Source organism: Hippoglossus hippoglossus, chromosome 24 (assembly GCF_009819705.1).
Source record: "Hippoglossus hippoglossus isolate fHipHip1 chromosome 24, fHipHip1.pri, whole genome shotgun sequence".
Classification (NCBI taxonomy): Eukaryota; Metazoa; Chordata; class Actinopteri; order Pleuronectiformes; family Pleuronectidae; genus Hippoglossus; species Hippoglossus hippoglossus.
Window position 1 is genome coordinate 2,975,101 of NC_047174.1, and position 26,093 is coordinate 3,001,193.

The 26,093-nt window shown below is 43.9% G+C and overlaps 1 protein-coding gene across 3 annotated transcripts in view; it reads left to right on the top strand.

The window, feature by feature from the left end:
- Positions 1 to 24,627, top strand: part of LOC117758370 (E3 ubiquitin-protein ligase TRIM9) — a 39,520-nt gene extending 14,893 nt beyond the window's left edge. The window contains exons 2-12 of one of the 3 annotated variants that reach the window (XM_034579986.1): positions 3,765 to 3,860; positions 6,977 to 7,099; positions 11,014 to 11,124; positions 13,167 to 13,320; positions 15,265 to 15,345; positions 18,900 to 19,063; positions 19,839 to 19,977; positions 20,816 to 20,940; positions 21,079 to 21,257; positions 22,558 to 22,720; positions 23,219 to 24,627. In XM_034579986.1, coding sequence (XP_034435877.1) covers positions 3,765 to 3,860; positions 6,977 to 7,099; positions 11,014 to 11,124; positions 13,167 to 13,320; positions 15,265 to 15,345; positions 18,900 to 19,063; positions 19,839 to 19,977; positions 20,816 to 20,940; positions 21,079 to 21,257; positions 22,558 to 22,720; positions 23,219 to 23,266 — 1,383 coding nt within the window. In that variant the 3' untranslated portion in view covers positions 23,267 to 24,627. Of the gene's footprint in view, positions 1 to 3,764; positions 3,861 to 6,976; positions 7,100 to 11,013; positions 11,125 to 13,166; positions 13,321 to 15,264; positions 15,346 to 18,899; positions 19,064 to 19,838; positions 19,978 to 20,812; positions 20,941 to 21,078; positions 21,258 to 22,557; positions 22,721 to 23,218 lie in introns of all 3 variants that reach the window. The other 2 variants (XM_034579983.1, XM_034579985.1) reach the window with 2 other exon arrangements.
- The last annotated feature ends 1,466 nt before the right edge of the window (positions 24,628 to 26,093 follow it).

Here is a 26,093-nt window from a genome sequence, read left to right on the forward strand (position 1 = left end):
TCTTGGCCCACGTCTCGTCCTTCCAGTTTCCTATTTGCATAATCCTGCTGAACGACCAACCAGTCAACCCATCAACAACCAATCAAACCAGCAAACAACCAACCGGCAACCTACCAGATGGACGGGGGTGGAAACATAACCCCCTTTGCAGAGCAACAAGCTATTTCTGGGTTTCAGGGAAACGAATGGGAAGAGATTGTAAGAGCAATAAGAGTTTATTGGTTTCTGGCCCTTTTTTTCCAATAACCAGAAAACACACAAAGAAGATTTTTCCAATATGTCCATATCTGCAACTCACTGATCTGCAGCGAGAGCAGAGTTCAGCGTGGAGCCACATTTTGGCAACAGGACGATCTTACTGCAAAATGAACGACTCTATAAAGTTGCAGCTGTAAAACCATCTGCCAGGGAAGCTTCTTGTTTAACAGCACGAACACGTAGGTGATATTCTGATGAACTTCAGAGAGAGAATCAGTCATTGTGGCGAGAGATTCACTGTCTGACATGTGCAATTATGAGAAATAGGTTAATTACTGCAGGTTGTGATGAGTTGGGAGTGGAGAGTAAAACCCATCGTTCCCAGTTGATAGGAAGTCGTATAGTGCTGTATACTGTTTCTGATATTTTGAGTGTGCCAGACAAATGAGTTAAAACTAATATTTATACATTTAAACACAGTGTTCTGGGTTTTGTTTTGTTACTTATATTAGATGTATTGGTGTTTCCTTATTGGCCAGGTCTCCCTTGAAATAGAGCTGTGACCCTTTAGCTGGTTAAATATGGGACAGAGAAAAAAAACATTTGCATTCTTGGCTCCAACCACCACTTTGTCTGACGCTCCTCCCTGGAGCTTGTTTGTGCTTTTAAGCCTTCCACACAATGCATGCTGGGACATGCTCCAGCTCCACGCCACACTGAGGGAAGAACTGGTGCTCTAAGAAAATCAATGAATGAGTAAAAGAGGTCTGTGAGTGAAGCGTCAGACAAGCAGATGGGTGGATGTGGTTAAAGAAATGAGGAATCACATGAGCGACGAGGGGTCGGGCCAGGAGAGCACATGTACGGCACATCCGTCATCCCCTCGTTAGCATTTTGGCAAACACACACACGCACACACACACGCACACACGCACACACGCACACACGCACACACACACACACACAGACACACACACAGCTTGCCGGGCCAGATGGCCTCTTGGTGAGGAGCAGGGAGAAGCCCCACAGAAGGGTTGGTTTGATTTGTGAACCGTGACCTCCACGCGTCCCTCCTCCTGACTCCGGACAGCGGGGATGGACAGGGATAAGATCAGTGTGTGTGTGTGTGTGTGTGTGTGTGTGTGTGTGTGTGTGTGTGTGTGTGTGTGTGTGTGTGTGTGTGTGTGTGTGGTGTGTGGGGGTGGAGTGGTTATTGTGGAGATGTGGAAAGGAGATTATACTTACAGTTCATTGACGTTGTACTATGGACATTTGATTTCACATATAACTGCAGGACTGGGAAAAGGAGGCATTTTTAGATGCACTTATGCAAAGTGAATTTAACATTACTCAATGTTTTATGTTTTATTGGCAATACACTTTAAACTGATATGTAAATGAACTCCATTATTGAATTGAAATGTATATAAAATATACCACAAAATCCTAATATCTTCTTCTCCTTGCAATATAGACAAATTATGTTTATTTCTTCTTTTTACCTTTTAGTTTTCTTTCAGTTGAGCTAGTTGAGTTAAACTGGCTTTATTTATTTTTTATTTGAAGATGCACACATTTCTATCCTCAGCTCTCTGATATAAATGAGGAAAACCTGGAAATAAAAGCGGAAACCTCAGGAAGGGTGAGAGCGATTCTCCTTTCACGATATAAAACATTGAACAGATGTTAAAAATAAACTTGATATTCTTTTTGGTGCAGTGTCTGAGCGGCTGATCTTGTGCTGGTTGTTTTCAAGCATCACATTTCACAACCAGTAGCTGAGTTTAGAACCAGATCATGAATCTGACCTTTGCACCTTGTAGTGAATAAAGCTGTTATTTATGATTTCTCGTCTAACCCCCCCCCCACCCCCCCCACCCCACCCCACCCATATCGCCTTCTGGCTGTGTGTGTGTGTGTGTGTGTGTGTGTGTGTGTGTGTGTGTGTGTGTGTGTGTGTGTGTGCGTGCATTCATAAGACCACCATCCAGAAAAAGGGAAGCAGGTGGGAAATGTGAGCGTTGCGACGGCCGAACAGATTCATCGCAGCTTGGCATGTGTTTAACAATGTGTGTTGTCTTTGTGTTTCTGGTTTACACACACACACGCACACACACAGACACACACACACACACACTGAATTTGTTTAGAGTATGTAATGTAAAGTAAATATAAACTTCCAATAGAATTTATATTAGTAAACAGTCTTAAACATGCAGGTGTAGTCGAAGCTTATCCTTCCTGTGATATGATCCCTCACGGTGGCTGAGACGAGGCCTTTGGAACATGCAGACGAGCTGCGGGGGTTAAACATGTTAATTAACCCATGTTTATAGTTTGCTCAGCTTTAACTGGTGGCCTCGGTATTTCATTCACGCTCGCAGCTGCAGGACGGAGATAAACCCGACATCAGCTGCCTCTTCATCGTCCTCGCTGCTCCTCACCCTCACCAGCAAATTCACTCCACAGATCTACGGAAGAATAAACCGTCGTATCAACCGGAGCTGCTGTGAAATCTGCCACTGCTCGCATTTCATTCCTGAAAACAAAGAAACGCACAGGATGAGATTATTATGTGGTCAATCAAATTAAAGGCTGGTCTCATCTCAGGGGTTATTACCAGAAGATGCATACAGCTGCTGACATTTAGAATATTTGACAAGATGAATTCATGTTCGCTATAAAGCTGTTGAATTGGAAATTAGAAAACTGAGCAGAGAGTAAACAGAGACAGATTAATGAGGGTGGAAGAGAGTCAAACACATTAGTCCTCAGATTTAAGAGCAGGCTGACAAAAGGATCATTTATATAGTTTATAATAAAGTGACTTTTTTCTGGAAATCTTTTTGCAATGCTTGTATTTTTAATGATTCTGAGGTATTTTACTTTTGATGAATCAGGTTTTGGTGCAAAATGGTGAAAGTTCCACTGCACAAGCTCAACACAGACACACAAATGAAAAGTTTAAATAGTTCACTTTTATTTAAAGGTCACACAGACGTAAAAACTTGGATGAGGGCGGAAACATAAGCAAACAAAGGAACAGGTAAAATCCCAAAACGTGCAAAAGATCAAAAATACTAGCAGGAAAAATGAGCAGGGTCTGAAATCACAAGACAAAACAGGCAGAACATTTAAAATTGATTTCCATCTCTTTCCCTGACATCAGTGCATCAAGAGTCTAAAAGTTCTTGGATTAGTCGTTTTATCGTCATTAATTTCCTCATTTGTTAAATTCTCCCTTCTTGCCTTTCGTCTCATCTAGATCAGATTCTAATCTGGATTAAGAAACCTAATCCCTGTCATTAAGACAATGCAGCGTTTCGGCCAATGAGAGGAGGCGGCGGTTAATTTGCTTCAGGCTGGGATCAGTAATCTGAGCATCCAGGGAGAGTCTGTTACATAACTAACGCATAAGGAAAAGCCTTCGATGGATTACTGCTTCCTTGTTATGTATTGTCCGCTGGGGCCTTGTTTCCTGCTGAAATGTTTTATTTTGATGACGTCAGTGGCTCTAAATGCACAAACGTTAATATAAATATGTTTTTTCTGTTTTGTCGTTGCAGTGTCAGATCTCTCAGGCCCTGAACGGAGTCTCTGAAAAGGCTAAAGATGCAAAGGAGTTCCTGGTCCAGCTGAAGAACATGCTCCAGCAGATCCAGGTACAGTTCTTCTACTGACCAGGATTCTCTCAACGAGGATCTAGACACACCAAGTTCTCCTGAGCAGCCCCGAGTGCCACACACCTGCAGATATCTGATGTTCTACGTTCTTCTCTTTGTTTTCCTCATAAAGCAGCTTGTGTTATTGTTCAGAGATTCAGGTGTTACAGAGCAACGAGGTCCATTCAGGGAGGAGGTGGTTGGAGCCCTCGTTTCTGGAAGGATGCATTTGGGGACAGTTTATATTCAAATGCAGCCTCTGAAGGATTTGTCCCCTAACTTGAGACACTTGTAGGGAAAGAAGCTCCAAAGTTAAACAGGGAACTAATAAACTGGAAGAGCAAACAACTGAGATATGAATCCAAACATCCAAATACAGGAAACCAGAGTCTTAACAAGGAGATTACAAATCCTAACAGGAGATGAAAAAGTTCACTAAGTCTCTAAATTCCAACACAAAGTTTCACAAATAAATCCAAAGCACAAAACAAGCGTTGTACACAGGCCAGAATCAGGACAAGAGGCAGGACACAAAGAGGAGAAGGAAAGAAAGAAGAACTCTGCTGCTCCTGGACCAGTTCCCTCAGATTCTCTCTGGTTGTCCAGGAGCACGGTGAGAAACGGGTCTGGATGAGAGGACGGAGATCCGTGACCGATCGGTTTCCTCGACACGTAGAGGTCTTTACATAACTTAAAGAAATCTTGTTTGGGGGAATTTGCCGATAATGGACATGAAGCTAAATGAATCGGTCACAGAGGAACGTTTGGACCCGACACACACACTGCAACAGGGACGGAAATCCACCGAATCGCTAAAACAAACCATATCAGTGTGTGTGTGTGTGTGTGTGTGTGTGTGTGTGTGTGTGTGTGTGTGTGTGTGTGTGTGTGTGTGTGTGTGTGTGTGTGTGTGTGTGTGTGTGTGTGTGTGTGTGTGTGTGTGTGTTTCCCCTGTGGACAGCATTGCTGTGCAGCTGATCTCTCCCACAGCATCTGCCAGTCATACACACACACACACACAAACACACACAAACACACACAAACACACACAAACACACACCCACACTGTCTGCTCCGTCATATCGTGTAGGCAAAAGCTTTTTCAAGCAGGCGTTCAGACTCTGATCTTAAATGAAGTGGACTACATTACAAAATAAAGCAGGACTATTAGCTTCACTTTGCTCGGAGAGCAGCGAGAGATGGGAGGATGAAGAGAAAGAGAAGTGTGGGAGTGGGGGAATAAAAGAAATGTTCATCCTCTTAGAGAATCCGTCCCTCGGCGGAGGAGGCTTGATTGGAATCTAAGACGCTTCATCTCTTCATCATGTGGACGCGGATAAAACGTCCCCGTGTGGATCCTGGACGTCCAGCTACTGCACAGAAACAGAGTGCACCGGAGTGTCCCTTCAGAGACGCTGCTCCGAACACTCACCACACTACTGCAGTTTACTTTTAAAATACATCATCCTGGCTTTTACCTTTACTGTCCACACTACTCCGGAGTTTTCAAGCAACTAAAACAGAGAAGTTTGCCCAGTTTGAGTTCCTGATCCCTCGTCTCACTCTTCACCGCTGTGGGTTCTCGTTTGTAGTATCTGCTGCAACCGACCGCCGATGATCACATGATGTATGTTTTCATGTGTTGTAGCATATAGGATTAAACTGTGGAAGGAGATCATCAAAGCACCAGACTTAACAAAGCTTTCATTTCTGACTCATCTTAACCCTAAACTCAAAGCAACCAAAACTCCTACTTCAATGTGTTTTTTAAGATATTGTATCTGTACATTTTACGTGGCTTTGTATGTTATTTTCATCCTGTAGAACAAATTAAAAGCAAACTGCCAGCTCAGAGGACAAAGTGCACATATGCACATTAGTCTGTACAGTGACTAAACTGTCCCCAAGCAGATTGAGAGTCTAATGAGGTCGAGTAGAGACCAAGACAAACGCCAGAAAAACAGAAAACCTGTGGGATGATGGAAGGAATATGATGTTTTTGGGGGGATTCTTGTTGAGATGCAGACAGCGGAGTCAGTAGCTGGAATCACCCTCTATCACACAGAGACTCGGGGATTAACCGTCTGCTCTACACGTCTCTGTGCAAATGAAATATGTCAGAGCATAACTCTTAAGCTCGTGGGAGCAGGATCATAAAAGATGACCTAGAGCGCCATCATTCAACCTCCACACATCACAGGTAACAGGGACGCAGTGAATCATCCGCACGGACACTTACAGCTGCTATAAACATTTACTCTTAATATTTGATGTAATGTTTAATTCAATATTAATGCCCTTTCTATTTCTTTTCACCCTTTTTTGATTTCATAAATACTCATCTTAACATAAATAGGCCTAAATAATAGATTAGCAATGCAACAGAAAAGGCATCAAGCAGTTTGGGCTTTGAATCCATTTTGAAAACAGTAAAAATAAGGATATTTAAAACTAAGTGTATATCTATTTATACATGTGTGTATGTACTGTGTCTATATACAATTATCTATTTAATGTTTTCCTTTATTTATTCCCTAAGTTTATGTCTTATTTTAATTGTGCTGCTTTTTCAGCGAGCAGACATTAGATTGTAAATTCACAAACACAAACCTACGGCCTGCAGCTTTATCTCGCAGAGCTCAGCCTATTTTACTAGATTACAGCAATAAAACTACGACAATAAAATAAAAACACATTAAAACCACATTATATTTTCCTCTGTGCTGCACTTTGGTATCGTGACAAAACCTCAGCCCACCTTGAAATTATGTCTTTGTGATATTTTTGTATTTAAAGTACATTTGTGGCTGTGTGGAGGTGGAAATGTGTCAGATGCACAGATGGTTAATTTGCTTTTAAATATGTTTTTGTCCGAGTCTGTCATAACGACAATAATTCACATTTTATTCTAACGTTTGTGCAGCCGAGACACAAATAGACCAAGAGCTCACAGATGAATTAACAGATCAGCTCTGTGCTGCTGAATGAAGCAAACGACACCAGCACATCTATTTTTAGGACGCTGGTGATTTAACTGTTGTGTGAGAGTCAGCGGGAAACGGATCATTATCATTTCTCTGTTTTCAGTTTGCGATGATTCTTTGTGCTCTGTGCAGGAGGGGGGGGTGGAGTTCGAGGCGTGCCTCGTGGCTCAGTGCGACTCGCTGATCGAGGCGCTGACCAGACAGAAAGCCAAACTGCTCACCAAGGTCACCAAGGAGAAGGAGTACAAGCTGAAGGTGAGGCCCCCCCCCCCCCCGTGTGTGTGTGTGTGTGTGTGTGTGTGTGTGTGTGTGTGTGTGTGTGTGTGTGTGTGTGTGTGTGTGTGTGTGTGTGTTCTGGTTCCATCAGCTGGATTCAGATAACAATCATCAAGTTTATTAAAGTCATTGAATCTAAGAGGATATTAAACTTTCTGTTTTTTCTAATAAGCATCATGTGACCTTTCTTTCTGATTCCGTTGAGCTGATACTGCAAATACTTCATCTCCTTCTAATGTCACGTAAAAAAACTCATTCCGCCGAATTCAAGCAATATATTTTAATAACAAACGTAACTATCTGTCCATCCACTCCCATCACTTTCTACTACAGTTAGGTACAGGATCTCTATCAGTCGTTCCCATCCTGCACTAATAATAATAATAATTATAATAATATCAGGTCAAAAAAGCTCTTGATCTGTAAAGTTAACATTTTGTTCCAGTAGATTTTAGAATAAAAGCTTCTGAAAACATTGTTTCACCCACTATGAATATTTATCTTAATCATTTAATGTGTCCAACAGTAAATTAAGAAATAATCATGTCAGAAATAAACATTATTAGTCTTAGATCAATAAATAGAAACTCACACAACAACTAACAGCCGTCATCAGATCTGGTTTTAGATATTGTTTATAGCTCTCAAACACTTTTTAATTTAAACATTAAAACACACAAGTGAAATAAATCATTCCTGTTCTTTACCTGAAATTATTTCTATAGCAGTGTTTTTTTTATATATATATTCTTTCCTTTGTGAATCCACTGCTGGGGGGGAGGGGGGGGGGGGTTTCTTAAGTCCCAGCGTGTCACATGGCCTCGTGCCCGGCCTCCACGTGCCCACCGACCGACTGACCGTCTGGATGTCGGCGGGGGGGGTGGGGGGGAGGGGGATGACGGGTGAGGGTGTTTGGACGGACGCCCCAAGGACAGCTGTTGTCATTATCTACCGGCCGGGGATTGAGACTTAGCCAGAGGGCGAAGAGCTGCAGAGAGAGAGAGAGAGAGAGAGAGAGAGAGAGAGAGAGAGAGAGAGAGAGAGAGAGAGAGAGAGAGAGAGAGAGAGAGAGAGAGAGAGAGAGAGAGAGAGAGAGAGTAACGGCTGCTCGGAGGGGGCTGACGAATTCAACATCATCTTTCCACCAATCGATGTTCATTCAGTCAGAGACATGAACATCAGGTGAAATCATTTCACTGCAGGATCCCACTCAGAGGGAGAGGACAGGGAAATAAAAAGGAAAGCAGCTCAAACACTTTTTCATCCATGTGGACAGATGTTTTCACAGTTGAGTTTAAGACCAGATGTGCACGTTGCATCAGTCACACAACATCTACACACGTTTAATCACATCACATACAAATAGATCTCTAGTTATTTAATCACACAAAACGATTTTTCAAAGTTTCTCATTCTCAAACTTTTCCAGCTTTTCCCTGAATGCATCGTTGAGCTGACCTTTCGCAGCGTTTGCTTTCAGGACGACTTCATGTTCGCAAGTTACGTAATTGCACTTTCAATAAATCATTTAAATACATCGTTTAAAGTCCCAGCACAACATCTTCATCTTCATATGTTCTGTGAGTGAACTCAGCCTTTGGGCCTCTTTGTTTTTAAAGCACTCACAAGGCTTGGATTCTGTGTTTGGAGATAAAGCTCTGACCAGACCCAACACGCAACAAAAAATAAATACATGAAAGACTGTTTACACGACAGGGAGAGCAGCTGTTTTCCAAAAATTCACCAAAGCCAAAGCGTAATCCCTTAAAAGCAACATATTTCAGTTTCCTCTTTCAAAGAACGTCCAGAAATACTCGTGGTGTTTGTGTCTGTGATCCAACGCAACACGATCATCACAGCTAGTGAAAATCAATGCACACGTTATTTTGAACAGTTAAATACAGACAAACAGAAGATGTGAATAATGTAAAGCACCACGTGTTGTGATTTAAGATGTTTTACAGCCAGTAGAGCAGATTGTGAGTCAGTGTGGTTACAGGGTTGTGTAGTTTAATCTCTTCTGGGCCAAACTGTGTTAGATTCACACACTTTCATTACCTGTGACGTGCTTCGCCCCTCGGGGTCGTGGCCTGTTGATGTCTCACCCCACCTTTTCCCTCAGCTGCACCATCTCATCCCGGTTTCTCCTCCATAAGGTTCCATGTGCAGTTTTAAAAAAAGTATTTCATCACTTAAAAAGGAGACATCTTCTGTATTCTTATTCTCCAGCTGCTGATGGATGAATATTCACTTCTCTCTAACTCGTACGGATGCAGATGTGTGTCTGAGTTAATCTGTAATTAAGATTAAGGTTTTTTAACTGTTTATTTTGTAGAAAACACAGAGTGGGGGACATCATGAATACAAAATAAAAGCAGGGCAACAAGCTCCTGGAGGATTTAAACATATTTTAATTCCCTTCATCTTCTATTCTGCTTAATTACTGCCCTATATTAAGGTTTATGTGCTGCACCGTTCCGTGTTCAGGACCGTGTGCGGTCACGCTCCAAAAACCGCCAGAAATAAGAAATATCAACCCAAAACTGTTGCTGTAATGTGAAGTGAAGTGTGCTGCAGAGTGTGATGCGGAGCCGGTGAGTCACACTGGGAGTGAGCCTGTGGTATCTCCGATCTGAGCTTCCATTAACATGCTCCAGTATTCGCACCCTGGACGCTTCATCCCAGATGGAAGTGGAACGTAATGGAAAAGCCCCGGAACCGGGAGGGAGGGAGGGAGGTGACGGCCGGCCTCAGCAGGACAGAGGGAAATTGAAATAAATCTGAGATTTACTCGCTCTTCGTGCCTCGTGCTGTTTACACGGGAGATAAACGCTGCAGGGTTCTGGACGAACTCAATTGAAAAGCAAATGTTCTCTTGATAAATACTTTGAGTGTCTGGGTGTGTTTATTTTTGGTTTGAGTGAATTCCAGCTGCAGGAAAAATACATAATCTCATATTTATTGACCTTTCACTGACCTGCAACTCTTTAAAACAAACCTTTTTATAAATACAACCAAATGTAGAAAGTTTGAAATAAAACAATATGAATAGTATTAATAAAAAGAATGATATTTACACAACCTGCTACACGTAAAATACCCAAACTGTGAATTTTATTATTAAAAAACTAACTTATAGTTTAAACCTTTGATGAATGAATGATTTGAATGATGAATGAAAAGCCGATAACGTAACATTTCTGTATTTTACTCACTTCACCTCGATCGTTCTCTGTTCTTCTACCTTTTCGATGTCTGTCCATTACATCACATCTCTGCCGGTGCGTCAGGAATATAACTCACCTGGGTTCTATCTCCACATGTTCTCCACACCCACCTCTGCACGCCTGCACACAGTCAGTCCCTGTATAGATGTATGAGGCTGAAAAGCAGAGTGGTACAGAGATGCTGCCACGTCCTCCTGTGGTCGTCACGCTATTAGCTGTCTGATTTGTCATATTTCATTTACACCAACATTAGGCAGATATGCAGTTTTCTAAAACGGGGATAAACCATCTAAAAAAGGGCAACTGACTCCTTTTACCGTTGCCAGTAGAAGACTTTGCCTTTCTGCGTTTTGTGTCATGTTTGACGGCAACCAAGGTGCTCTCTCACCTCGCTGTCAAATATACTCATTGGAGCCAGAGCCAATAAAACCCTTTTCTACTGCAGAGTCATTCGACCTGGGAGTGAAGCTGGATTGAATCCATTCCCATCGCTGTTAAAAGCCAATAAATAGCAGCTGTTAGTGTTTTTTTTTTACCAGTATTTATTGAGCTTTTTTCACTTTTTCTTTAGTTTAAAGTTCAGAAAACACTGCAGCTCCTGAAACGCCTCGTCAGTCGATTCAAATCTTTCCAATAAGAAATATGTGTGATTCGTGTCTTTGCCAGGTGGTGCGTGACCAGATCACCCACTGCACCATGAAGCTCCGTCAGACCACAGGCATGATGGAGTTCTGTCTGGAGGTCCTGAAAGAGAACGACCCCAGTGGATTCCTGCAGGTACGTGTGTGTTTCACCTGCAGTCGATCTTCATAAAGGACAAAAAGACCTTATTGAATCCAGATGTGTGAATATGTCTTCCCAGAAAATAAGCTGAGGTTTGATCAGCCTGGTTTTTAACCTGATCAACAGGAGATGTCTCATCCTTCCATTTATCTGAGAAATTCAACTTCGAAGAATAAAGTATGAAAGGAAAAGGTCGACCCCACTTTTATCCATTTATCACAATATCTCTGAAGTCTTAATTTTCATACAACCAACAATTAAAAATAAGTTATATGGCACAGAGGCATGAACTGTTATTAAACTGTGGCTGAATGAATTTCACTTTTTTAGTTGTAGTCTCTTTAGGGAAATTACTGAACACCATAAAACAAAAGCTGCCCTCTCCCTTTTAAAACAGTTTCAATTTAAGTTTCTGAGATTATATACGAGGCAAAACTCAGCATGGGGTCTCACACTGAGGAGCGAGCGCAACTTTTTCTGAAGTATTTACAACCAAAAAATGTAAATGTGGAAGTTGAAAGGAAGGAAAGAAGTGTGGGGGGGGTGCTTAGTTCCTTTGAGCTTACGAGCAGAGAGACACTTTGCCTCTGATGTTTCTGAAGCCAGCGCAGAAAGAAAAAAAAAAATCAAAAATCACTGCAAAGTCAGAGGAGGAAAACTTCACAGAGCTGAAAAGTGAGGGAAACAATAAAACACATCGAGCACCAAGTCAGAGCAGCACGAGTCTAAAGTCACACATTCTGCTTCATAACTTTCATTTATCCCAGATGTTCAGTTATTAGAAGGTTCACGATCATTAGTTTCTGATCCGTGCATGTTGAGGACAAGCAGGGAAAGAAGGTTTGACCCTAATGTCGTGTTTTAGGGTCCTGGAGATGTTGTGACTTTTCTAAATCCTTCACACGTCATGAAAAACACTTATAAACTGTCTTTTGACTCGTGATTGGTCGAGTGTGTGAATCGGTGAGACCTCAATAATGTTGGCTTCATTTCTGACTAGTGGGAGGAAGTGGAGACGTGTCGTCCATCTTTAAATAACAAACTATGATTAGTTCATACATACAGTAGCTTTATGGTCATTTCTATATCGTCACCTCCATTAAATGAACAAGGCCACTTCTACATATATAAGGAAAGAAATAGATTAGAATTTTACACAATACAAGAAGAAATATGTTTTTTATGCAGAATGGGGGGATCAAACCACCGGCCCTCTGGTCAGGGGACAACCCGCTCCACCTCAGTTACATGCACAGTATGTTGTGTTCCTGCTTCTGGTTATGAATGATTTCTACAACTGTAGAGAAGAGAGATGGAGTAAGGTGAAGGGGGGGGAGAGAAAATGGAGATCAAAGATTCTACAGAGAAACACACACACACACACACACACACACAGGCACACACATTCCCCTCTCTTCTATTTCATCTGAATATTTAATAAACTATTGATTATGTGGTTCTATATAACCGACGCCTACATCAAAGCCAGCTGTTAAAGGTTGGATCTTAGTGCAGATTCAGGAACCTTTGTAATAATTAATCCAAATGAAACGATCTGTGTTGTTAATGCTCGCGGCTGAATTTTCCAAACCTTCAGCCGCTGGTTTCTGCCGTCTTTAATAAAACAGCAATCTCCCGTTTCTGCTTAGTTAGATGAAGTTTAATGTAATGAATTCATTTAGTTTCCTGTTTCCTGAGGCGGGCGAAGCTCTTAGCGGCAGATGAGGGGTCTTAATTCCTTTCCTTAAATATTTGAACTGCACTAATGCGAGCCTCATTCCACTTGTCAGGGACAATGTGACGAAGCTGCGGACGGAGCAGATCCCAGAGCAGTGGAGCTGCTCTGTATGCAGCGAGCGTATCGCAGCCCTGCGAGCGTATTCAAATGTGGATAGTGAAAGCATGTGCTCTAATTTCCTGTGTGTGTGCTCACGCGTCTTTCCCTCTGCTAATTCCCCCCTCACTATGTGTGTGTGTGTGTTTTCAAGCTGCTCTACATGTGTTTCTTTTCTGTGTGTGTGTGTGTGTGTGTGCAGATCTCAGACCCCCTGATCAAGCGGGTGACGTCGTCCCAGGACCAGTGGGTGAAAGGGGCCCTGGAGCCAAAGGTCGGCCCCGACTTCGACCTCACCCTCAACACCGACTCGCTGATGCAGACCATCCTGCAGCTGGACTTCTGCCAGGGCAACGGTAAACACACCAGATCTCACACGTCCTCTTTCCGTCAGCGCTTCTCAGACCCACAGGATCCATTTATTACAATACGCCTTTTTAATTCTGATTCCATAAACCTTCCTGTATGAGCACTGGGGGGGGGGGGGGGGGGGGGGGGGGGGGGGGGGGGGGGGGGGGGGGGGGGGGGTTTACATGTATAAAGCAGTGTTCAGTGTTTCGACTCAGAAAGATTCGTGTCTCACAAGACGCAGAAAAAGGTCAAAATCAATGCTTGACCTTTTCGTGGATCCAACATTTCCCATCGTGCAACTCAATAGCGTCGCTAAGCCACAGACACAAGTACAGTCGATATTAAAGCAGTTACATACAGTGTTTTCTTCCTATGTGCTGTCACTTGATTATGCAGAGCTATAAATATAAATGTCGTGTTCTTCCTGCACAAGTGACACATATGAAGAGCCGACGTGTTTCAAATCCCCGGTGGAGTCTGAAACTGAGCCGTCACACGTGTTCACCGGAGGCTCCGATGGAAACGCTTCGCTCGAGCTGTGTGTATCAGCCGATTGATAAAATTGGTGGATCGCTCTTTTTGGGTTAGGGTTTGTGTATTTGTGTTTGTGTATGTCGAACGGTAGGTGGTTAGAGTTAATGCTGAGGGCGAGGGAATGTGTTGTGTCCGTGGAGGAGGAATAGAAATATAATTCTTTGTGTATAAAACTACGGAGAGAGAAATCAAAGGAAGAGAGGAAATGAAAACCATTGATTTATTTTTTCCACTTTCATTTTGATACAGGATAAAGAAAGTTCAATGAAGGATAAAAAAACCTCCATATGACGATATAGATAATTTATATTTCTCCATAGGCTGAGCACCCATGGAGATTAGTAACCATGACGAGTAATGATCTATAAATAAGTAAACTTAACGAGCTCCAACACGCAAACATCCTGCACATTAGAATAAAATCACCCTTTGACGATATATACTTGACAACCAATAAACATGAAGTCGCTCTCACTCTTCCCTTGCGATGGTTTTCCTCACAGCAATGTACACGACTGATTAGCTCTTCGTTAACGTGCATGAGTAAACCACAGCGTCCTTCACATTCATTCTGCTGCCGTCCCACAGATTACCCAGATGTATTGTTAATGTACATTAAATATGTAATCAGCTCCATATTCTATTCCCATACGGCTCCAGTGAGGCAGAGAATGGGTGTTTTCATGAGCTGGAGTGGATTCAACCTTTAGTTCACTTTTCTAAAAAGAGAACATCATTATTCTCTACATGGACACATCGTGAATATATTGTTTTGTACACGGCGTGTAATTAAAATGCTCGGTAATCCATCGCAGTTATTACAAATTCAATAAAGACACAAGCAGCATAGGATTTATATGATGAAATTAATCGAGTTTAGTGCCGTGTAATTAATGATAGTGTAACGTGGTGCAGTCGTGTCCATTGGCGATGTGCTTCACGACTTTTGGTTCCTCGTGGGAGAGACTTCAAGTTAGGTGTTGAACTTTTAAGATATTTCTGAGGACCTCAAATTCTCAAATACAAGCTGACATCGTCCCTCTGAGACAAGAAACGATGTTTAATAACATATCTTTTTCTATTTGCTCTGATGAGATATTATTTTATGACCAAACCTTCAAGTTTATACTTTGAAGTTTCTCTAGTTGCAGCATTTTCTCATCCATTCTCAAATAAAACACTTCACCAACACAGGTTTTCCTTCAAAAAACGTGTCCCAATATGCAGATAACACTGTATTTTACAATGATGAAACTTTGCACGACATTTGCACCTTTACTTCCTTTAACCACCACATGAGGAGAAGCATCTTTCAGACTCTCCCAGGTCTCACTGTCGCCTCCAGATGCTTTTAATGCCGCCTTCTGTCCATGTGCTCTTGTATTAAAACACTCAAACCAACATCGTACTTCCAGATGTGCAGGAGAATCCGTTATTGAAACAAATGCAGGCCGCAGACAGTGGTGAGGCTGAGATGGAGGCCGAGAGCCCCGGAGGTATTTCGGAGAATCTACATTTTTAAAGTGAACCTCTGTCTTCCTCCCCTGAATGGATTCTGTCGTCCCCCCCCCCCCCCCCCCCCCCCCCCCCCCCCCCCCAGTCCTGCTGGCCCTCACTGACTTTCTGGTTGGAGGCTCATCGGCCTTTTTGTCCCTCAGCGTCTTTCTGGTCTCCTTCCTCCGCATGGTTATTGTTCTCCAGCTCCTCTCCAGTGAACGGTACCTCTGCAGAGTCACTGCAGCACAAAGTTGCCCAAAAACATCCTGTTACAGAAGTTTGTGGCCTAAAGTACTCATTGTTTTCATCGTTGGCTTTTCATCAGCATTATTAAAATGAGTAATGAATAATAATACATGAATTAATTATAAAGCAACAAATTTAACATAATTAATCCTAAATCAAATGTTATATTATGTCAAGACAATGCATTTGATCAAATTTAGCTAATGTAAACATGAGAATATCAAGTAATAATGGCAGGAGGATTATTGTATAATACTAAAAATTAAAAAGTTTAATTTAAAGTACATGAATCAAAGAACTGCTTTGGCCAAAAATGCTGTAAAGTGTATTGAATATTTAAGATATTAACATTGATCGACACGTGGACTGCAAAGATCCTACGACACTGTTCTCGTCCTGACTGCTGCCTCTCCCCTGTGTCCTCACTGCCGTTGTGTGGTTTTTTATTTTGTTGTGTGTGTGTCTTCAAAGATTCAACAAGTGTCTATAAAGTCGTGATGTGAAGCCGACAAGACAAAATGTTTCTCCCTGGTTTTATTTGTATTATGTTTGTTTCAGCTCCTTTTGGAATTCAGTTTTGTCTCGTTTGTTTGGGGGTTTGACAGATTTACTGCTTTTAATCTAAAAGTCTGTCACACAACGCTGGTTCCTTCCTGTCTTCACCTTCCCCACCAGCCGAGGAAACCGTCCTAAATTATTAAATCACCATAAACGTATCCAGCAGCTTGTCCCTCGGTTGGGAGTTTATCTCAGGACAGACTGAATCCCTCATAGTTCAGGGATGACGAGAACATAACGTGCACGAAACAGAAGCCGAGCTGTATTCAAACCAGTCCTGCTGGAAGCTTTGGTTCTCGCACCTTCTACCACCAGCACCAGCACCTCCCACCAGGGGGCGTAGCGTCCTGACGTGGCCCAGTTAGAGCCTCCACTGGCTCCCAGCTGCTGCCCTGTAGATGAACCCGCAGCTCTTTCCCCTTTACGCCTTTTTAGATCCACAGTAAAGCTCCTGTTTCTGTTTAGAACACAACCAGCCACATCACATCCCTCTGTTTCCTCCTCCTCCTCCTCATCCCTCCATCCCTCTGTTTCCTCCTCCTCCTTATCCCTCCATCCCTCTGTTTCCTCCTCCTCCTCCTCATCACCACATCCCTCTGTTTCCTCCTCCTCCTCCTCCTCCTCATCCCTCTGTTTCCTCCTCCTCCTTATCCCTCCATCCCTCTGTTTCCTCCTCCTCCTCATCCCTCCATCCCTCTGTTTCCTCCTCCTCCTCATCCCCCCATCCCTCTGTTTCCTCCTCCTCCTCATCCCTCCATCCCTCTGTTTCCTCCTCCTCCTCCTCATCACCACATCCCTCTGTTTCCTCCTCCTCCTCCTCATCCCTCCATCCCTCTGTTTCCTCCTCCTCCTTATCCCTCCATCCCTCTGTTTCCTCCTCCTCCTCCTCATCACCACATCCCTCTGTTTCCTCCTCCTCCTCCTCCTCCTCATCCCTCTGTTTCCTCCTCCTCCTTATCCCTCCATCCCTCTGTTTCCTCCTCCTCCTCATCCCTCCATCCCTCTGTTTCCTCCTCCTCCTCATCCCCCCATCCCTCTGTTTCCTCCTCCTCCTCATCCCTCCATCCCTCTGTTTCCTCCTCCTCCTCCTCATCACCACATCCCTCTGTTTCCTCCTCCTCCTTATCCCTCCATCCCTCTGTTTCCTCCTCCTCCTTATCCCTCCATCCCTCTGTTTCCTCCTCCTCCTCATCCCTCCATCCCTCTGTTTCCTCCTCCTCCTCATCCCCCCATCCCTCTGTTTCCTCCTCCTCCTCATCCCTCCATCCCTCTGTTTCCTCCTCCTCCTCCTCATCACCACATCCCTCTGTTTCCTCCTCCTCCTCCTCCTCCTCATCCCTCTGTTTCCTCCTCCTCCTTATCCCTCCATCCCTCTGTTTCCTCCTCCTCCTCATCCCTCCATCCCTCTGTTTCCTCCTCCTCCTCATCCCCCCATCCCTCTGTTTCCTCCTCCTCCTCATCCCCCCATCCCTCTGTTTCCTCCTCCTCCTCATCATCCCATCCCTCTGTTTCCTCCTCCTCCTCATCACCCCATCCCTCTGTTTCCTCCTCCTCCTCATCCCTCCATCCCTCTGTTTCCTCCTCCTCCTCCTCCTCCTCATCACCCCATCCCTCTGTTTCCTCCTCCTCATCCCCCCATCCCTCTGTTTCCTCCTCCTCCTCCTCATCCCTCCATCCTGCCGTCTCTCATCCCTCCCACGCTTCTTCTTCACCATCTCCCACACCCCCCCCCCCCCAATGATCTCAATCTCCTCCTCCTCATCCCTCCATCCCTCTGTCTCCTCCTCCTCCTCCTCCTCCTCCTCCACATCCCTCTGTTTCCTCCTCCTCCTCATCACCCCATCCCTTTGTTTCCTCCTCCTCCTCCTCATCCCTCCATCCCTCTGTTTCCTCCTCCTCCTCATCCCCCCATCCCTCTGTTTCCTCCTCCTCCTCCTCCTCATCCCTCCATCCCTCTGTTTCCTCCTCCTCCTCATCCCCCCATCCCTCTGTTTCCTCCTCCTCCTCATCCCTCCATCCCTCTGTTTCCTCCTCCTCCTCCTCATCACCCCATCCCTCTGTTTCCTCCTCCTCCTCCTCATCCCTCCATCCCTCTGTTTCCTCCTCCTCCTCCTCCTCCTCATCCCTCTGTTTCCTCCTCCTCCTTATCCCTCCATCCCTCTGTTTCCTCCTCCTCCTCCTCCTCCTCATCCCTCTGTTTCCTCCTCCTCCTTATCCCTCCATCCCTCTGTTTCCTCCTCCTCCTCATCCCTCCATCCCTCTGTTTCCTCCTCCTCCTCCTCATCCCTCCATCCCTCTGTTTCCTCCTCCTCCTCATCCCTCCATCCCTCTGTTTCCTCCTCCTCCTCATCCCCCCATCCCTCTGTTTCCTCCTCCTCCTCATCCCCCCATCCCTCTGTTTCCTCGTCCTCCTCCTCATCCCCCCATCCCTCTGTTTCCTCCTCCTCCTCATCCCCCCATCCCTCTGTTTCCTCCTCCTCCTCATCCCTCCATCCCTCTGTTTCCTCCTCCTCCTCATCCCTCCATCCCTCTGTTTCATCCTCCTCCTCCTCCTCATCACCCCATCCCTCTGTTTCCTCCTCCTCATCCCCCCATCCCTCTGTTTCCTCCTCCTCCTCCTCATCCCTCCATCCTGCCGTCTCTCATCCCTCCCACGCTTCTTCTTCACCATCTCCCACAACCCCCCCCCCCCTCCCAATGATCTCAATCTCCTCGTCTCATCCACCCATTCATCTCTCCTCCTCCACAGCTGAGTCTGGGACTTCTGTGCCGGTGGCGCCGCTCCTGCAGCTGGAGAAGTGCTGCACCAGGAACAACAGCGCCACGCTGGCCTGGAGGGTGACAGCGCCCCCTGGAAGCCCCATCGAGGGCTACATCCTGGAGTTGGACGACGGCAACGGAGGACAGTACAGGGTCGGTACAAAAACACATGTTCTGAATACAAACTTACTTGAAGAATAGTTTGTCCATTCAGCTTTTCTGTAGCTTTTATTATAGACCCTGAATGATATGGATTTTTTTGGGGGCTATTACCGATATTAGATAGTAAGAAAATTCCGATATATATTTTAAAAAATGGCAATGATTCCCAAGAGGTTTTATTTAATTAAAGCTTGATATTTTACAGTTTAACCATAAATCATATAAGTAAATATATACAAAGAAAACTGAACTGTATGTGTATAGAGATTGAATTAGGAAAATGTAAACATCAATGCACATATTAACTCCGTTAGAGTGAGAAGTGCAGGATTGTATATGTCCAATCAGCATTTATGTAAAAATTTAAATATAAATGCACATATATTTTTTATTGTTAAAATAAAGGTTTTCATATTGGCGCATCTCAGCGAATGTAAACGCTGATACTGAGACTTCGTTGATATAAGCCAACATATATCAGTTGGGTTCTATCAATAATCCATATGCTGCTCAACTCTCACGATGCCCAGATGGTGTGTGTGTGTGTGTTTGTTTGTTTGTGTGTTTAGTTAAACATATGTGTCGTCATGCATTTTAAGTGTGCAAGTGCTTGACCTACATTTGTAATTACTGTCACTTGTGTGTGTGTGTAGCTCGTGACTTTAAGCGGCAAACAAACGTATAGGACCCTGCACTTAACCTGCATGTCTAATGATGCTGTGTGTGTGTGTGTGTGTGTGTGTGTGTATGTGTGTGTGTGTCCCAGGAGGTTTATGTGGGGAAGGAGACAGTGTGCACGGTGGACGGCCTCCATTTCAACAGCTCCTACAACGCCAGGGTGAAGGCCTACAATGCCGTCGGTTTGGGGCCGTACAGCAAGACAGTTGTGCTGAGGACCTCTGATGGTAGGTACTACCTTTGTTTGTGTGTGTGTGTGTGTGTGTGTGTGTGTGTGTGTGTGTGTGTGTGTGTGTGTGTGTGTGTGTGTGTGTGTGTGTGTGCTCGGGGTTTGCCAAATTGGCGCCGAGTGGCTCCAACACAAACACAGTGTCTCTGTCTGTGTGTTTGTCGTGTTTCTCTGGTGCTTGCGATGGTCTTTGCAGAGCAGGTTTCATCATATTATTTCTTTTGTTCTGCGAAACAATGACAAGCTTCTCAGGAGAGGAGAAACACGGTGCTTCATATTCCAGGAGAGAGGCCATGGAAGAGCGATGAGGAGAAGATGAAGGGGAAATGAAGGGACAGGCGGGGAAGAGCAAGGAAAGGAGAGGAGGGAACATGGAGGAGGGAAAGGGAAGGGATGGAGAAGAGGAAAGCTGAGAAACAGATGTGAGAAATAAAGGAAGCAGAGCAGAGGAAGGAAAGGAAAGGAAAGAAAGGAGAGAATAGGTTTTGGGGAAGAGGAAGAAGTCAATGACAAAATCACACACACACACACACACTCACACAAACACACACACACACAACAATGGGCATTACAGTCTGTTTTCGGACTGATAACCGCTCATCCCTCCCGCCCTCTGTTTGTTTTTCTGTCAGCTCTCTTCCTGCCTACTCTCCTTCCTTCCTTTCCTCCTCTGTCCTCCCTCGTTCTGTCAAAACTCGCAAAGAGCAACAAAGGCTGGAAAACAAACTTGGCCGTATAACCTTTTATAAAATGTACGTGCGTGTCGGTCTTATTTTGTCCAAAACATGAAAATAAGAAACCTGCTGTCTCAAGACTGTTGTTTTCTCTTATTGCAGTGGCCTGGTTCACCTTTGACCCGTCCTCGGCTCACAGGGACATAGTTCTGACCAACGAGAACCTCACCGTCTCCTGTAACAGCTACGATGACCGCGTGGTGCTGGGGACCGCTGCGTTCTCGAAGGTAAACGTCCACACACATAACGGTTCCATCACAAGTAATCGAATCTGATTTATATCCGTCCCCGCTGTCCTTTACGAGGAAGCAGGGAACACACACGGAAGATTAATCCCATTTATTCCGTTTCTCCTTGAATTCCAGGGCATCCACTACTGGGAGGTCAGCGTCGATCGCTATGACAACCACCCGGACCCGGCGTTCGGCGTGGCGAGGATCAACACCATGAAAGACATGATGCTGGGGAAGGACGACAAGGCGTGGGCCATGTACGTGGACAACAACCGCTCCTGGTTCATGCACAACAACTCCCACACCAACAGGTAAATGTCAACTCTGCCAAATCCCCTTAGATTCAGTCAAGCTGCACCAAATGTCACATACTTATAGAAATCCATCTCCTAAATATGTCTGATGTTCTTCATCAAGATGAAGTAATTATTCCCTGAGATCTCAAGTTATTAAAGTTACAATTTCAGGATTTTACGGGTTCATCCAACATCTCTACCAAGTTGGGTGGAAAGCAGTGTACGGTGTTTCCTACTAAAAACTAAACCAACAAACCTAATCTCCTCTGAAGCAATAACTGCAGAACTGCTGCGTTATTTTAAAGTGAGAAAAAGATTAAAAGACGTTTGCAGCTGAATGAAACCAATTTTTATTCTCATTCTTAGAATTTAAAAGTTTTTACTGATGTGTTTTCACTTTAACCAACAAATGAGCCGGTTGGTTCCAACTTGTAAACTCGAGCCTCGTCAGAAAACTATTCATCTTTTGAACTCAACCACAAAACAGCACTTGTGTGTCAATAAAAACAGCAGGAGACTTTGTGAGGTGCCCCCCCCCCCCTGTCCTCTGCATCAAACCCACGTGCAAACACACGTGCACACACACTCTCTCACACACACACACACACACAGTATAATGATGCATGCGCTCGGTGACAGCGGGCCCCCTGAGGCTCGAACAATACCAACTAACAAACCCACCGGGGAGCAGCAGTGGAAGAAGACTGCCGGCTGCTGGAGACATCAAACCGTCTCCCTGCACCGTGTCCCTGTGTCACAGGGAAGCTATCAAACTCTCATTAATCATTCATTCACAAGGAAATGTCTTTTTCTTTATGAGAGAAAAGTCGACTGTTTCTCACAAGAGAAATGTGAACTTTGTTTCTTTCCTTTCTCTGCCTCGGTCCACGCAGAGTCACTCGTCGAGTCGTTCATCATCTCCTGTGTCACACGGTGGTGAACTCGTATCGATTCCTACGTCTCTCTCTCTCTCTCTCTCCGAGCCTGTGTCTCCCTGTGTCCCGAGGCAGACATCTTATTGTGTAGAGAAACGTGTCTGTTTGCACGTTTACATGTGGAGAATTTCACACTAGAGCTTTCTAAGCAAAAACACATCTCACACACACACACGGATCCAGGACATGTTCTCCAGCTTCCAAGGGAATAATGCATGAATAGTGATGGAACTTATGTACAGTATAAGTTGGCCTTTATATTCACACTGTCTGTGTGTGTGTGTGTGTGTGTGTGTGTGTGTGTGTGTGTGTGTGTGTGTGTGTGTGTGTGTGTGTGTGTGTGTGTGTGTGTGTGTGTGTGTGTGTGTGTGTGTGTGTAGGGCGGAGGGCGGCATCGCTAAGGGCTCGACCGTGGGCGTCCTGCTGGATCTGAACAAACACACTCTGACCTTCTTCGTCAACAAGGAGCAGCACGGGCCGACCGCCTTCGCCAACCTGGAGGGCGTCTTCGTGCCGGCGGTCAGCCTCAACAGAAACGTACAGGTCAGTGAGGAGTTACAGGATCGTTTCACTCTTTAGTGACTTACATGTAGGACGGCTGCACAGTGACCGGAGCCATGAATTCACCTGAACCTTGATGGTATTGAACTCAAAGTTAAAACAATTAGTTTTAAGACATGACAGCTCCTCCAAAGTGAAGCCAAATCAGGGTTGATCGCCCATAAAACCCACCTCCTCCATGTTAGTGGATGGGACATAAAAAGTCAAAATACACAGAAAGGATGTTTCTTTTATCTAAGTCACTTTACCGCTCGACACCGCGGCTTTACTCTAAAAAGATGGCAGCTCCTTTAACTTTGTTTTTTTGTACGACTGGAGAAAGTAGAGGCGCGTCGTCCATGTTGTGTGTTTCAGAAAGTGTGTCATCCCTACATTAAGCTACATTAAATTATTTTAACCATCCTGCCTGTCTGTTTCCACGCTGCGTCCTCGGCCCCGCTCAGCGATGCAGTGCTCTCATTGGCTGTTTGTCTGTTTCAGGTGACCTTACTCACGGGCCTGGACATTCCAAAGAATATCAAACAGTAGGAGCTCCCTCTTCTCTCTGCGCGTGCTCTGGATACAAACACACAAAGTCGTACGCAGCCGCGGTTCGCTCCCCACGTGGACGTTTTTCCAGTAACGTCAGCTGGGACTTCAACTCCTCTCCCATCAAGGTGCCCTTTGTCTCGGATACACTTCAGCGTCCGATCATTTGGGACAAAGGAACAAATCTGAGTAACTATTGGCTATAAATACAGTGATTGACGCTTGTGGACGGACGGAGAACACGACTGGATTTACTGTGGATCGTCACACTCTTTTCATGTCCCATGGTTTTTCCCTGTGACCTCCAGGACTCACGTGTGTTCATATTCTAGCTGCTATCGTTCCAGTGATTTCTCCTGGAGGCCGGAGACCAAACGATATCGACCCTCTCGCTCCCACCGACGTCTACACTGTGCAGTCAAATCATTTTCTACTGAAAAAGGCATTAAAAGAAATATACAGCGCACCAAATCACCGATAAAACGTTGAACCATAATGTTTCAGGAAATTCCAGAGCGACTTTCAGGAGATGATAAATAAGGGAGAACAGATCGAGCGGGGATTCTCTCTCAGGTGTGTTTTACAGCCTGCGAGTTCAAACAAGACGATCTCCCTGAGTTACAGTTGCATTGTGGGTTGTTCTGTTTCTCATAATTGGTTGGAGTTTAATAGAGAGGTGATTTATTACCTGTGGGCAGCAACACGACAGAACTCAGTGAGGTGAAGCTGGGAAGAGTTGGGCTTTAATTCATTTCATTTCCTCAGTAGCTGTATAACAGATCAATGGAGCCTGGGAGGAGCCATTAGAAAATCTTTTATCTTAAATTCATTTTGATGCATATTTTGATGAAAGTGTTAAATAGAATTTAATATTTAGAGAATTCATACAATTTGCTTTCCTGCTCATAGTTACATGAGATAAAAACCTTTCTTATGTCTGTACGTTACATGTAAAGCTGCAGACACTTGAAACAGAGAGAAATGTCTTTAGGTTTTCTGTAACATTTTAATTTGTGATCTTTAGATGTGCTGGTTCGAAAAATCCATTATTGTTATAATTATTATTATTATTGGCCTGACGATTCCCTGCAGCTCCTCCCAGGCTCTTCACACACAGAACCTGATGATATGTTGTTTTTCACTTTGAGGCATCAAAGTCAGAAGCTGCTGATATGAGATGGAAATGAGCCCAAATCCTGTATCTTATTCCTTTTTCAGTCGTACGAGGCCAACACATAAAACGATGCAGATCAGAAAGTGGAGGAGAAAACCGCGGTTGTCTCATTGTAATTTAATTCTGTGCTCATCTGTGAGTCTCTCTGTCGAGCTTCAGACTCATTTCACATCTGTGGACGTGATGCTGAGAAGTCACATCAGGCTGAGCTGCTGCGTTTCTCGTCAGCATTGGACACGTGAGGAGCTTTGAAATCCAACCAAACCACTGTGACTAACGATATTATATCACTTTGACATGTGTACCCCTGTATATATATGATCATGTATCTGGATGCAGCAGAGGAAAGGTTCATTTTTAAATTTAAAAAATATTTAACCCTGAATTTTATGACGATATTTAAATATTTATATAGTGTGTGTGTGTGTGTGTGTGTGTGTGTGTGTGTGTGTGTGTGTGTGTGTGTGTGTGTGTGTGTGAGAATCCACAAACTGTAAATACTGAGTTATGATAACGACGTGTAATATGAAGCATGGATCAAGCATCGAACAAGTTTACAAGAATATCTGAAGCTGTACTGTAAATACTGAACATTATTATTGTCTTTGCAACGAGTGACGTTCAAGCCAACTGCTGCGGCAGCGCGCCCCCTGCTGTTCAACGGCGCCAACAACAGCATCCGTGTGTTTCTCTCGTCTCATTACCTTGTTCCATTTCAACAGACTATGATTTATTTTAACTTTCGAGTAAGTCAGAACCTCTGCTCCATTTCGTACCGTAACTTTCATAAATATTCAAACATGCAATCAGGGACATTACATAGCATTTGCATTGTAGAAGTTGATGTCGTTAAATTATTGTTATTTATCTTTAAAAGACCTTTTTATTCTGTGGAATTTCCAATAAAACCATGTGACTGAAGAGAAAAACAGTGCAACAGTAAACTACAGAAGGTTTTCACACAGGAACCGATGACGTCTATTTTCAATACGACTATTTTAAAAGTAATTTAGCGATTAGTGAACTTCTAGAGTAGCAAACTGGAAATATCTGTACATTCTGTGCTGTTTCTTACCATTTGAGGTTTCTTCTATTTAAAAATGACTGAGCCTTTTTAGGAGATTGGGATTATATTAATTTAGTTATGTAGAATGTTAAATCTCTGACATTTACATCATTTTAAATAATAATCAAGTGGCCATAATCAATACTTTAATTATGACGCTGATTGACTTTGTTAAAATTTAACAGAAACTGCTGCAACATCCACAGAGACTCATCGTCCTCTTTGCTCTACTGAAGCATCTGAGTGTCTTTCAAATGTTGCTATTTGCTTGATGTGCAAATGAGCAAATTTCAGATCAATTGAAAAGACAAAACTGTTTTTTCTTCTGCTTCCATCAGCTAAAAAAAACTGTAAATGGAGGTTTAACGAAACATTTCAGTCACAAATTAAGAAATTTAATTGCATTTATTTTCTAATCTCAATTTACATATACCATCTTTCCTTTTCCCAGTCAGACTTAGTTTCTCCCGACACAGAAATCACATCCAACTTTCTGCCAAAGGGGATTTTTCTCTTTCTGACATGTGCCAGACTGCCAGTTACCACCTAAGGGCTACATTTGCATCATGTGAGGCTTCCTGGTTGTT